Source organism: Carcharhinus amblyrhynchos, chromosome 17, assembly GCF_965287045.1.
Source record: "Carcharhinus amblyrhynchos chromosome 17, sCarAmb.v2.hapA, whole genome shotgun sequence".
Taxonomy (NCBI): domain Eukaryota; kingdom Metazoa; phylum Chordata; class Chondrichthyes; order Carcharhiniformes; family Carcharhinidae; genus Carcharhinus; species Carcharhinus amblyrhynchos.
The window spans coordinates 26,572,525-26,587,690 of record NC_137340.1 but is presented as its reverse complement, the minus strand read 5'-3'; the positions used below and the strand labels follow the sequence as shown (position 1 = coordinate 26,587,690).

The window sequence follows — 15,166 nt, the reverse complement described above, 5'->3', positions numbered from 1 at the left end:
ACTTTTCCAGGATTTCAAGCCCAAAGATAAACTTGTTCAGGTTTTCTAATAAGTCCTCATATTTTAAAAAATAATTAACTGAGAATTTTAAGCTTGTTGTTATGCCTTTCAATACCACAGGATTTATTTTTAAATAATATGGATATATTATGGATATGACTGTATATCAAGGAAATGGCAAGTCCTAAAATTGAAAATTACTTCATACAAATTGAAGCAGTGAATTGACATGTAGATAAATTATTCTTTTGATGGCATCAGGTTCAAACTACAGCCTCACTTGACGTCTCAATAAACTGAGCCATAAAGATTATGATTGATTTCTCGTTTGTGTTCAGTTAGCTGATTTCTCGTTTGTGTTCAGTTAGCTGATCTCAGTAGGACTGTACTAGAGGTGGTAAAATTGGCCCAGGCATCCTGATTAGAATGAAGAAGTTCAGCCAATGTTCCAGTCTTCATCACTATCTAGTGAGTCTTGGTGTAAAAGCAATTGTTGAGGAGAGGTTTGCATTTGCCTGCAAAGGCTGAGCGGTTCAGCTGCCTGCCGATAATCTCGGTTAAATCTCATATCATTGATGCCAGTGGGATCAGACTCCAGCAAGGAACCAAAGCACTCAGGAGACGGTTAGCAAGAAAACTGAAAAGGAGCAGTATTTAATTCTGTAGTCTAGAAATAAGTACTGGTGTTATGAAGGGGAAATGTTCATGCGATATTCCTTTGTCTGCTACTGTAACAGAGGAATTAACCTGAAACTAATTAAATGTCCATTCTGGGCTCTCATTTTGACTGTAACTGCATTCATTCTAAAAGACCCCTGTTGTTAATTATCATCAGAATCTCATATTTTCCAATGAACAGGAAATTGTTTGAACATGAATAAAGAGGATTCCAATTAAATCCACTTATTCTTTGCTTCTAACTGAGGATTTAATTTATGAGGTACTAGTTGTTTCAGATTGCTCTTCTTTGCTAACACCTCTCTTCCCTGTTGTGATTTGGCACACACACAGCTACACGAGATTTTATGCAAACATTTTTCATCAGAATGGTCTAACTCCATTAGTCAACTTCTCAAGCTCAGGCTCAACTTCAGCTGTTTCAGGAGTTGGAGAATGTTACGAGTAGTAAGTAGCAAGCTGTAAGCTGAGGAGGGGCTTCTCGAAATAATCTGTCCTCCATAATTAGCAATTTCATTGCAAACTGGGATTGTAATTAAGGGACACAGCTTTTCCCTACTTATGTTTGATTTAATTTATTGTTGCCACATGTATTGGTGTGCAGTGCTTCTTGTGCGCTATACAGACAAAGCATACCTTTGTATGTAAGGGGATTAGGAAAGGAAAGGGTGCAGAATGTACTGTTACAGTCATAGCTAGGGCGTCGAGAAAGATCAACTTAATGTATGGTAGGTCCATTCAAAAGTCTGATGGCAGCAGGGAAGAAGCTGTTCTTGAGTCAGCTGGTGCGTGATCTCAAACTTTTGTATCTTTTTCCCAACCAAAGAAGGTGGAAGAGAGTATGTCTGGGGTGCGTGGGGTCCTTGTTTATGCTGGCTGCTTTTCCAAGGCAGCAGGATGTGTAGACAGTGTCAATGGATGGGAGGCTGGTTTGCATGATGGACCGTCCTGACAATGCTGCTGATCATAGATCATAGAATTCCTGCCGTGCAGAAGGAGGCCCTTTGGCCCATTGAGTCTGCACCGACCACAATCCCACCCAACCCTATCCCCAAAATCCCACGTAATATCCCTGCTAGTCCCCCTAGGGACACTAAGGGGCAATTTAGCATGGCCAATCAACCTAACCTGCATATCTTTGTACTGTGGGAGGAAACCCACGCAGACACAAGGAGAATGTGCAAACTCCAAATAGACAGTGACCCAAGCTGGCACTTGAATCTGTGTCCCTGCTGCTCTGAGGCAGCAGTGCTAACCACAGCGCCACTGTGCCACCACACTGTGATCCCCCCTGAAGCCAGCTGCAAAGTGTATCTTGATATTTTGCACAAGTTGAACTGGACAATGTGTATGTTTCATTTTTTCTTGGAATATGGGTGATATTGTCAAAGCAGCATTTATTACCCATCCCTTATTATCATCAAGCAAAGTAAATCCTGATTTTAACCTAGGAGGTCCAGAGATCAGGTCAGGAGGTAGGAACAGGTCAGGAACTTACAGTTCTTGAGCTATTCCTAATGCAAAGCCAGTTTAACTCATGATTTCTGGCTTTGGGACATCTGTTTACCTCAGACAAAGTGGGGCCTAATTTTACAGACGGAGTCACAGTCCAATTATGTCATTCAAATACACAAGCAAGGTTAATGGTGAATTTTTAACTCTGTAAGTTTCATCTTTCTTTTACACTCCTGAGCTTCAGTAATCAACCTGTGTTAGTCTCTGCTTCCATTATACAGTCATCTTTGTAACCAAAGTGCGTGTGTGCAGAGGGGACATACATCCAAAGTGCTGGGAGCTATTTACTGATCTTTCCTGTCACTATATGGTAAGAATAGAAACTCTCTTCAGACTCTAGGGCATTTCAGGAATTTGAATGGGTGCCTGTTCTTAAGAATGCCAGGAGGCTCCCTGAAACTCAAATCTTTGAAGTGATATTTTAATATATAATGAGGTGCAGTGTTAATGTGGTGGATTGGCTACCGACACATTCCATTGTGCATGTCACTCTCACTCTGGTGAAAACATGCAGCTCGCATCTCAACGAGATCTTAATCCAGATTGTGAGATTATCGGAACAATTGAGATGAATCTGTACATTAGCATGAACTTCAAAACTGAACTTGATTCATTTTTGTTACCAAAGGATATTAAGGATTATGCAACCAAAACGCATAGGTGGAGCTGAGATACTGATCGACTTGTGATCTAATTTAATGGTCAGTCTGGCTTGAGAGATTTAATGGCCTCTGCCTGTTCCATTTTACTTTCACTATTGGTTGAAATACAAAAATATCAACACCAAAATGTCAAAGGAAACAGATGGGACTGAAACAGTAACATTATTGTAACTGAGAAGATAGTGTGACTATAATTAGCACTCTTCATCCCTTAATGACACGATTCACACTCCCCTTTGTCTTATGTCACGACAAATTTGTCAATCTCTCCATTTCCTTGACCTACCCCTGGTCTTTTATTCTGTCCCACATCCTCGTCTCCTTTCCAACCATATAATTCTGTACATTTCTACCTTTCTCAGTTCTGTAGATGGGTCACTTAGACCCGAAAGGTTAACTTTGTTTCTCTCCACAGATGCTGCCGTACCTGCTGAGATTATCCAGCATTTACTGTTGTTATTTCTGATGTCCAGCATTGCAATATTTTACTTTCATTTTAACTGATTGATCTATTAAGAATGCAGCACAAATTCAACCTTGTTCACTGCAGTTCTTGCAGAATGATACTTGGCAGTACCTACCTCACTAGCTGGGCATTATCATGTGGTTTACAGGACAGTAGCTTCATTTTCCTCCAGTCAAGAAACTCATTAAGCGTAGTGAATGGGTCTGCTGTTATTGAACACTTATCCATGTCAGTCCAAACTTCAACACCAACAAGGGCAACTCTAATGTTCAAGGGTCTGTAAAACTGAAACAAAATAATTATTGTACCCAAAACAACATAGAGGCTATATATCAGCTATGTGTAGTTCAGTATTACTATTAGTTAATACCAGTAAAACCCATTCTACGGTACTGAACATAAAAATGTAAAAATTGGGCAATAATTCATCACAAGACGTAAACAGAAGTTGGATTTTGCAGTAGTAATAACAACAAAACTGCGGACATTCACTGTCATCACTCCTCTGAATTTTAACTTCTGGAGTCCACAAATACACAGTTAAATGCCATTATTCAGAAGTTACTGCCAGGGATTCTATGCTTCTCCATTGTTGATGTCCCCATAGGTTGCAATCAATTAGAAGTTGCTGAACTCACAACAGCATTCCACTTTTACCACTATAAAAACACGTGAGTAAGTTTCAGTTTATTGAATGAGGTGTATGTAAAATTTAAAATCTTTTTTAAGTTTATTTATTAGTGTCACAAGTAGGCTAATATTAACAAAGCAACAAAATTACTGTGAAAATCCCCTAGTTGCCACACTTGTTCGGGTACACGGAGGGAGAATTTAGCATGGCCAATGCACCTAACCAGCATGTCTTTTGGACTGTGGGAGGAAACTGGAGCACCCAAAGGAAACCCATGCAGGCACGGGGAAAACATGCTGCACAGACAGTGATGCGTGGGAAATCAAACCCGGGTCTCTGGCGCTGTGAGGCAGCCGTGCTCACCACTGTGCCACCATGCTGCCTACTCAGACTTCTAACAGCGTATTAAGTTCATAATTTCTGCTGAACAACCTCTTTGACCCTCAAAACCTTATATATATGGAATGTCAAATTTTGCCACTGCTATAAATTAAATATTTTTAAAATAATGTTGCATAAAATGTATGACTTTTCAGCTTCTATCTTGATTCTATGTTTAGGACCTATTCTTTATTTCACTCTCTGTAAAATGGCATTAAAAGTAAAGGATAATCAGTACTATTAATTTCCTGTCTTGCAGTTAGTGAGAATTGTTCAATGGAATTGGCTACTTACCTTGCCTGACGTTAACACTATTGATGAATGACTAAGATTCCCTTTGACATGGCACCAAATTCAGATATATGTCTGGATGGGGGAAACCCATACCACAGAGACCACTAGACCTTTGTGAAAAGCTTACCTCAAGGTCAGTGCCAAATCACTTTGCCCTTGACCACAAAATCTGAGCCAATGTTTTTAGTTACATTAAAACAACACTCTGGTCCTGCTCATTCTTCACCATTGCCCATTATTCCATCAAAACCAAACTCAGCTATCAAAATTACTGTTCTCTATGTCTTCCATGAACACCTTCCAGTGACACGCGAAGACCAGGATTAATGCCATCAGTGAAAGAATTGAGAATGACAGCAATCCTCTCAAAACCTTCTACATACAAATAGAGTTAATGGAAGTCCTTTCACTAATGTTAACACTATTGGAGTTCTCTCATCCATCACTGTGAAAGTGACAAAGGTAAATGGTGAAGAACTAGAATAGTGTGTGGATGAGAAACAACAGTAAAGATGGTTTTTAGTTTGTGGCTGATATCGCTTCTTCACAGTCAGAACAATCACCATTCACTGCCCACTTCATACTAATCAATGATGGAGATGCAACTGAATTTTGCATTCAGTAAGAGTTGTTCAATTGAACAGCAGCAATAATAATAGTGACTGGGAAGGTTTTTCTATTTAATATTATCATTCTATTTCTACAACAGCAACATTGTCAATTGTTGTGGTGGCAAATCTTCTCACAGGTACTAATGACAGGACCATATAAGAGGATGGTATAGGTGTCAGAGGCATTACAAATGCTGCCATAGCCAAGGATTTGTGGATTTATGTGAACACATATCCTTTGCTGCTAACTAAGCCTTTATTTACCCTCAGATCTCTCATACCCTTATACTCTTTTTCTCTCTCAGTATCTTAATGTAAAGGGTACTCATTAATGTAAAGGGCAACCTCTTCAAATGCTCAACTACTGTCAACGTTGTTATCTATCTAGTCAGAGTGACTATCGGTCTGGCATCTCAAGCTTCCCTTCAATATTTTCATGCGCACCAGACATATCGCTCCCCTCTCTGTTACTGCAGGAAAGGCTGCAGGTGGCTGGCCCATCTGGGATAGCAGCTGCTCTGAGCTGAAAATCAGCTGAGGCTGGATGATGGCAACTTCTGTTGTATGAAAGAAGTTTGCAGCCAGTGAGCTATCTTGCGAGAACAGGCAGGTGTGAGGTGATTCATTTATTGAGTCAACTTTCAATAATTGTGTTTTACTTCTTTTAACATCAGATGGTCCTGTTCTACACCTCTCCTTCCTGGACAGAATTTTCATGCTGATCATTTCCCCTCTTCGTCACCTTCGTTTTCCTTCACGTTATCTTCAGGTTCTGGATGCAACATGCCTTTTTTTTGTGGCAACATTACGAGCACACTGCATGATAACACATTCCAAGAGAAACTAACTGTGTTAACTAACTCCTGAGGGGAGTATCGGTGGCCTTCTTAATGAAATGGTGAACTGACAACAGGCTAATGTGGTGTATATCACCTGATATTGCCAGGGAGAATTGAGTTCAAGGTGGTTTAAGGTTTACCTAACTTGTTATAGTCAGAACTGCTCCTGCTCCCCTGGCCTGCAGCCCTTAAATCAGCAGATTATCTATTTCTCCAACAGCCTTCAGTAGGAGAAAATGAAAGGAAAGTGTAGCCTTCTGAAGCACAGATAATCAAATGGACCCTCTTAGTGTGTAGACCTGATGACTGAGTGCTGATGTTGAGAGGAGACCTGTCTTCTATGATACTGGACTACCAGCACTTCTAATTTGACATTTTTATATCTTCATTCTCCTCCTTTTCAAATATAAAAAAAGATATTTCCACAGGGAAATCCATGTCAAAATTGCTACGCAGTATTTCAGTACAACTATTAGCAAACAACTGAACCCAATTGCCAAAGAAACTCTAATCTTCAATACAATGAATAAATTGTCTTCTTTAAACTACATTTGCCCTAAGATTATCCACTGAAGCCTCCAGTGCCACTTTTATACTGCCATTAATTGGGCTGATGTGAGGGTGGTAAATATTAAACATTGGTAAGGTAAAGCTTTGTTTTCAGCCCCCACTCCAAATTCTGTTCCCTAACTACCGACTCCATCCTTCTCCCTGGCAACAGTCTGAGATTAAGCCCAGTGTCACGTTTGATCCCGGCTTAAGTTTCTGACCTCATATTCATGCTATCTCGGTAACTGCCTTTTACCATTTCAGTGGCATTGCTCAAATTCACCCCTGTCTCAGCTCATCCGCTGAAGAATCCCTTATTTATACCCATCTTCCCTCTGGACTCGACTAGTCCAACACATTCCTGGCTGGATTCCCACATTCTATCCTCTGTAAACTTGAGGTCATCCAAAACTCTGTTGTCCATAACTCCAAGTAAATGCTGTTCCCTTATCACCCCTGTGCTCACTGACCTACACTGGCTCCAGTCAAGGAAAGTCTTGATTTTAAAATATTCATCCTTATTTTCAAATCCCTCTATGGCCTTGCCCCTCCCAATCTTTGTAACCTTCTCCAGTCCTTCAGCTTGCAACTCTAGAATTCCCTCCCTGCAGCTCGTTGCCTCTCTACCTTGCTTTAGTCCTTTACGACACTTCTTATAACCTATCTCCATTGATTTCCATTGACTAAGCTTTTGGTCATCTGATTTAACGTCTCCTTCTGTAGCTTAGTGTCATACATTGTTTTATTATGATCCTGTGAAATGTTTCATTACACTAAAGGTGCTGTACAAATATGCGTTGTTGTTGTCGATGATGGACTGAAGGAGAATAGGTTTGAGATGCTAGCCATGGATTCATTAGACAATTCACATGCTACGTTAAGCCTCTTTGAAGGATCTTAAAGCGGACAGCCCTTTCTTTTTGCTGATGAAATGAGGTGCAGTATTTTGGAATGTGGATTTGAGGCCTTAAAGACCCATCCTGTTCTTCTTAACAGACCATATGTACTGCTGAGCTGACACTCTTCTCAAGTGAGGGCATAAATATGAACAAGTGCACATTAATTTTAAAATCATCACATTGTGAGATGCATTTTCCTTTTTGGCTGATCATATATTTGGAAGAAAACTTAATAGCTTTTAAAGTATTTGCTGCATGCTTACCTTATCCACAAAATTGCCGATTTCTATCAGTCTCTGTTTAGTCTTTTCCAAATCCTTCCCTTGCTTCTGAAACTTGAAATTTGCAGAAAAGATGACTGTAATTAAGTTTCCGTTGCCTTTTAAAGTTTGTTATATCTCTTGTGACAATTACTCTCTTGTCTAAAACGTTAAATGACTACTAAGGACAATGACTTGGAGCTGTAGCAATCTTGACTTCAACAAGTGTTAATCTTAGGAATTCTCTACCCCAAAGGGCTGTGACAGATCAGTCATTGAGTATTCATAATTTAGATAGAATTTTGGATCTTGGGAAATCAATGGGACATGGAGATCAGGTGGGAAAGTAAAACGGAAGTCAAAAATCAGACATGATCTTACTGAATGGTGAAATAGGCCTGGGGGCAATATGGCCTTCACCAGTTCCTGTTTCCCACAGTTCTTATCATGTGGTACTGTAGTTTTTTTTGTTTCTGATCAATATTTTACGGAATTTGACATGTCACTCATTCGTATGGTTACATCAGGACACTACAGCTGTAACTTCCGAGGGAGATGGAGGACTTTATCAAGGAGGCTGGATACTCAGCTGGGATACACTGGACCAACTGTATGTTTGTGACAACCACAAACAACGGAACAGTGGGCACTAGTTGGAAGCCCTAACCGGTTCGAGGTCTTTAGTCCCAAAAAGTGCACCAATTAATAAAGCATTGGCTGTGATTTAGCCACAGCACTAACTGTGGGCACATGACTACCAATGACTGCTAAAAATCACGAGAGACCAAAAAATTCCCACCCTCTTCCCACTCTGCTGACAACGTGATGAAGGGCACAAACCTGATTAGCATAGATTATAATATATTTAAATATAATTAGTGGGCTTAATGCCACTTCTCCCACCCTCACTGTATGTTGCCACCCACCCAAAAATGAAAACCAGTCACAATGACCATGCTGAGGACGCACAGTGAGGTATAGACCACAGGTGGTGCAAGGCATGACCTGGCACTCTGATGTTGTTCCTAAGCAATGCCAACCTGGCAGCACCACGGTGATAGTGCCAAGGGTGGGTCCTCTAGGATTTGGCGAGGGGAGGGGGTTCCCGATGCTTCTGAACACGTGTTGATGCCTGAATTGGGGTGGGGTAGGACTTGGTTGCTATGTGGGTATTGAGACACAGATTGATTTACTGGGAAGAATGTGTAAGTTGTTCACACGTATGGACAAGGGCAAATAGAGGATGTAGGCCATTTGACCCAGCCTCTACTGAATTTCACAGATTAATAACCCTATGAGAGAAAATAAATTCTCATAATCTGTCTTAAAAGGAAGACATCTTACTTTTAAATTGTGTTCTCTAGTTCTGGTCAAACCTTCAAGAGGAAACATTACCAAGTCCACTCACGATCTTTTTTGTTTCTATAAGATCACCTCTCTTTCTTCTAAACTCCTATGAATATAAACCCAACATGTTCAACCCTACTTTATAATTTAATCCAAAGAACAACTGCAATGACATTAGGTTGACAGTTTTGTAAATGGTTACACTTTAAAGTGTCTATTTAATTTCCAGATTGAATTAAGTTGAATTAAATGATGGTTTGAATTAAAAGGAGAGGTTGGATAAACTGGGACTTTTTCCCCTGTAGCGTAGGGATAATCTTATAGAGGTCTATAAAATAATGAGGGATATAGATCAGTGAGATAGTCAATATCTTCTCCCAGAGATAGGGGAGTCTAAAACTAGAGGGAATAGGTTTAAGGTGAGAGGGGAGAAATACAAAAGGGTCCAGAGGAGCAATTTTTTCACACAGAGGGTTTTGAGTGTCTGGAACGAGTTGCCAGAGGAAGTAGTAGAGGTGGGTACAATTTTGTCTTCTAAAAGCATTTAGACAGTTACATGGGTAAGATTGGTATAAAGGGATATGGGCCGAAAGCAGGCAATTGGGACTAGCTTAGTGGTAAAAACTTGGTGGCATGGACAAGTTGGGCCAAAGGGCCTGTTTCCATGCTGTCAACCTCTATGACTCTATAAAGGATGGCCAGTTAGCATTTCCACGTGGACACAAGACCCACGTGATTCACATTATCATTGGGATAGGTGTTGAAAGGGGAAGAGTCCATAGTAAGTATTAGTATTAGGTTACAGGGTTTGTCTTAGGATACTCCTGAACCTCAAAGTCAGATCAGTCTACAAGAATCTAAGACAGAGAGAGAGAGAGAGAGAGAAACAAGAGAGATAGAGGCAGCAATTCTCAATTGTTCACAGTGCAGAATGTGGATGCGAACTCATGCTTGCATTGAAGAGACCAGGTTTGTGAGAGTTTAAATGAGGCTGAAGGATTTGCTTAGCTTTGGTGAAAAGGAAGAATCTCCAATCTGTCTCTCACCATGGAAGTCAGTTCTGGGATTAGGAGCTACCTGGATGGAAAACGAAAAGAAAGGAAACAAGTCCTTGGACCAGGGAAGATAATTGGTCAACATCCTTCACCTCAGAAGGATATATAAGTGTCCATCACTAAGAATCATCTTGGACTGGTTCCTTCAAAACAAAATGCCACTTAAGGGACGGAGTAAAGTATAAGCATGTAGGGGGATTTTCGGTCATCTTAAAATTAAAAGTTTTTGATCTCTTAAAGGAGACCTTTGCTTGTTACAGAAAGCAAAAACTAAGTCTAGATTTTGCATTTAGTGAGATTTTAACATTGGTAGTTTCCTGTTTTAGAAGCTCCAGAATACAGTGAGGGAATGATACCCTCGTCACTTGAATTTAAGTTGTTTCTGCTCTTAACAAAGAACCAGTAAAATGAGTTTTAGAAATTTTTCAAGTCAGCCTGAAATCTTTGATTTATTCTTTGCTAATTCTAATTAATAATAGAAGTACATAATCTGGGCTGGGGCTCCAGTGCAATTCTGGGGGAATGCTGCGCTGTTTTCAGGCCATGTACTAAATTAAGACTTTGCTTTCGCTTTCAGGTGGACATCAATGATCCCACGGTTCCAAGTGAAGAACATGTGCATTTAATGCAGTAAATATCCATAGTATTTGGATATATTTACTCAATGAAGGTTTTCAGTTAATGCACTTTCTTTCCCTCATTCCACATTTTAGACTGGCTGTCAGGTGCAGAGCACCTTAGAGGTTTACAGCATGGAAACATGCCCTTCGGCCCAACTTGTCCATGTTACCCAGTTTTTACCACTAAGCTAGTCCCAATTGCCTGCATTCGGCCCATATCCCTCGATACCCATCTTACCAATGTATCTGTCTAAATGCTTTTTAAAAGACAAAATTACACCCACCTCTACTACTACCTCTGGCAGGTCATTCCAGACACTCACTACCCTCTGTGTGAAAAAATTGCTCCCCTGGACCCTTTTGTATCTCTCCCCTCTCATCTTAAACCTATGCTCTCTAGATTCTCCTACCTTGGGGAAAAGATGTTGATTATCTACCCTATCTATGCCCCTCATTATTTTATAGACCTCCATAAGATTACTCCTACGCTCCAGGGAAAAAGGTCCCAGTTTATCCGGTTTCTCCTTATGACCCAAAACCATCAAGTCCTGGTAGGTATCCTAGTAAATCTTTTCTGCACTCTTTCTAATTCAATAATATCCTTTCTATAATAGGGTGACTGGAACTGTACACAGTGTTCTAAGTGTGGCCTTACCAATGTCTTGTACAACTTCAGTAAGACATCCAGCCCCTGTATTGAATGTTCTGACCAATGAAATGAAATGTGCCGAATGCCTTCTTCACCACCCTGTCTACCTGTGCCTCCACTTTCAAGGAACTATGAACATGTATCCCTAGATCTCTTTGTTCTGTAACTCTTCCCAACCATTAACTGAGTAAGTCCTGCCCTGGTTCAATCTGCCAAAATGCAAGATTGGCTTCTCGTTACATATCTGCTCTGACTTTCCTTTCCATTGACTTCAATGGGAAAGAAAAGTGAGGGGGATGATGGTGGTGTATAACAGTTGCCACCCTAAGTTTCCTTGCATGTGTAAAACTGGCAGTTGTAGATTGGCCAACTGTTATACACCACACCACCTCCCTCACTTTTCTTTTGAGTTAACTATCCTACAGTGAGAGTAGTGAACGTGTGGAACCGATTGCAAAAAAAAGTGGAAGTTGATTTTACCAGAAATCTAGACAAATACCAGGCAAACATTTGACAACAAGATATGAGGGATATTGTGGGATATCATGGCTCAAATTTCAGCCATGACAGAGAGGCTCTTCATCGTGGTGAAAATAGCGGAAATGGTTAAGTCCTGCCTTTGAACACAGCATTTCCTATTTTTGTTGGGGCTGGACTGGAGCTAGACTGGGATTCAGGGATGCAAGTTGGCCATTTAAATTATCTGTTGCCTACACTGAAGTGAGATTTTGGTAGCCGAGGGGTGTGAAACTAGGCGTGTGCATATTAAATCAGGTAATCAGCTGTTTTGATTTTGTGGATCCATTTTGATAGCCAGGGCATTTGGAGAGATAAAGTGAATACGGTCCTTTGAATATGGTCCTTGGAAAATTTGGAAAAGGTAAGGCAGCCTTTGGAGAGGTAAGGCGCCTCTTGGAAGAGATACGGCATGGAGTTGTCAAAAGACTCACAAAAAGTGCATAAGCTCATTGGAAGTGCAATCTGTTGAACAGTTTGATTGCCAACTCCAAGTGGTTATAGAATATAAATGTTTGCTTTCATAAAAGGTTAATTGAAGAAATTTCTATGTATTGAATTTCTTCTAAAATCAATGTTTTTTTCTGTTTAAAATTGTGACATTAATAGACAGATAACTTTATTTCATGTCAGTAAGACTCCTGAGGTTTGTCCAGAGTACAGACTAGGTGAGTGCGCATGGGTGGGGGTTAAGGGCAATGCGTGGTGGGTTTGGGGGCATGGGTTGGCATAGAGAGTACGAGGGGACATGGGGGCATGAGGTGGCTTGGATGGGCCATGGGGAGTTTGTGGGGCTGTTTCTTTATTTTAGTTTTAAAAATAAATTCAACGAAGTGCTGAAGAAAAGAGACAAAGCCTTCCACCCAGACTGCCTCAGGCCTACCCACTCATTCCAGGTCAAAGAGCCCAGCTTGCAATCCAGACCATACTCTCCCCCCACCTCCCGCCCGGAATAAAAATTGGAGCTGTGGGCAGTCATTTTTAAAGGTCAGGTTTATGTCTGCCCATTTCTGTGCATCAACCTGGGCTGATATTTCTGAGTCCACAATGGTCTTTTCCAGTCTAGTTCAAACTCATGTTCCTATATTCCATTATATTGTAGTCAAGTACCAGGAAATATTATTCAGGTATTTTGGGGAAAAATATTTAATGAAAATAGTTATTAACTTCACTTAAAAAGAACAAAAGATGGATCAAAGCACATTAAGCACTACAGCAATTGATCAGCGTGGCATGACATCTTATGATTTTGAATATTTTGTGCAGACAGATTATTCAAATACCACAACTGTACATAAAAATGGTGATGGAAAAGACAAGGATACTGGTTCCTGAGGGACAATACATTACTTGCGCTACTAATATATCATGTGGACAGAAGAGAAAGGACATAATTAGCAAGTTATTAAAATGTCCCTTCAATTAACCTACGAAAAATATTTCCATAATTATCCATGGTTCCCCGATTCATGCAAGATATTGCCAAGATGGTGCTCTTTTTATTTGGGGGCAGAACAAAAAATAGCAGAATTATAGCTAATTGAAAAATGTATCTGAAATATTTTTAACTGAAAGCAAGTTTAATATTTTACCTCTCGATTATCTGCCACTATAACCAGTTCCACGTATTTAGTGGTCTTCGATATATCTCTCTTGTGCTGCAAAACAAGTTATAGCTAAGAAGTTGCCGATTTCTGAAAAGCTCTCAAAGTCTACCACTAGAAGTGAAGAGGTTAATGAGGATATCACAAAGTTCCAGAGAGGATAAAGCACCAACATTATTATTAACTTTCATATGCATGTGAACAACATTTTAATAATTAGCCATTTTTAACTCCATGTGACGCCAAATAAAATTAGCTTTCTTGAACAGAGAGCATTCTGTTTGCGAACCTTCTATTAAAACCTAACGTACGTCCACTGTAATCAGTGCTCAGTAAATCCAGCCAGGCGGTACCTCATTTAAACAGGAATGCTCAGAGCTCCACTTCCCAGGGGCATGTTTAAATTTCTAGAGATGGTGGGTGGGAGTGTCTAGACTTTCTACACATTAAATGAACTGGAGGTTGTTTTTTAAATTTCTCAGGTCCCCAAAGGGTCTGTGCAGTTGAGTCAAACCTCATTTTCGGAGTAAAAGTAATCTAATGTCACTACAATAGTTAAAGTTAAATTGTTGTGCTTACACATAAAGATTGAGACCCTTAATGAGGTGAAAGTGACCTAATCTGGTAGATTTTGTTGACAATGTAGCACAGATTTTTGTTTGCTAATTATTGTCTCACCAAACTGATCGAAACAAAAGGAGGCAAGTTTCAACATTCCGTTTCCCCTGAAAAGCAAACGGGTAGCAACTGAAAATCTGAAGGGAAGGTAATGTCAGCTGGCCCATTAATGCCAAAGGCCCATCTGATGTACCAAATGGGCAAGCAGCTTGAAATGGACGCAAGGCTATTTAAATGTGGAAATCAGGGTTCGACACTGGCTGTCGATCCCTGATATCACGAGCTTTCAGAGCGCTGCTCCTTCACTCACCTGATGAAGAAGCAGCACTCTGTAAGTTTGTGATACCAAATAAACCTGTTGGTCTTTAACCCGGTGCTGTGAGACTTCATATTGTGCTCACCCCAGTTCAACACTGGCATCGCCACATCTTTGATCATGGGTCAATTTTTGCCTGATTATGCTTCTGTGTAGTGCTTTGAGACATTTTTCTATACTAAAGGTGCTATTATACTTGCTGTTAATGCATGTCTGAGGAGTGTAGTTCTATGAAAATGTTCCTTCTGTACATTTCTTCTATGTAGTAATAACAAGTGGGAAACGGAACATTTTCCGCTTACATGGCAAAGTCACTAATTGCTTTGGAGACACAGCAGCATTTTGTCGCCAGATGATAATCCAAGGGTGCCAAATGCTGGGAAATTGGACAATCTGCAGATTTAAAACATGTGGCCCTCATCAGGGTCAATGATGCCTACCACACATTGGGTTCAATTTCACTTTAATCATGAGGTCAAACTATTTTATTAACGCTTCTAATAAAAAGCCTCGTATGTTGACATTTCTGGTATTCACCTGGTATGTTCATAATGTCAACATAGGAATCTCGCAGTAGTAGGATGTTCTGAGCCCATTCACTCTGTAGAAATATTCTCCCATTGCACACAAAATATGTGAAAATTAGGCACATATTT

At 40.2% G+C, this 15,166-nt stretch overlaps 1 protein-coding gene across 4 annotated transcripts in view; it reads right to left on the bottom strand.

Annotated features, from left to right (window-relative positions):
- adam12b (ADAM metallopeptidase domain 12b) overlaps positions 1-15,166 on the bottom strand; it is a 337,966-nt gene that overhangs the window by 92,655 nt on the left and 230,145 nt on the right. For all 4 annotated transcript variants that reach the window (XM_080205642.1, XM_080205643.1, XM_080205644.1 and 1 more), the window contains 3 exons: positions 13,565-13,630; positions 7,789-7,860; positions 3,437-3,606 (listed from right to left, as the gene is read on the bottom strand). In XM_080205642.1, the coding sequence (XP_080061768.1) occupies positions 3,437-3,606; positions 7,789-7,860; positions 13,565-13,630 (308 nt within the window). The remainder of the gene's footprint in view (positions 1-3,436; positions 3,607-7,788; positions 7,861-13,564; positions 13,631-15,166) is intronic.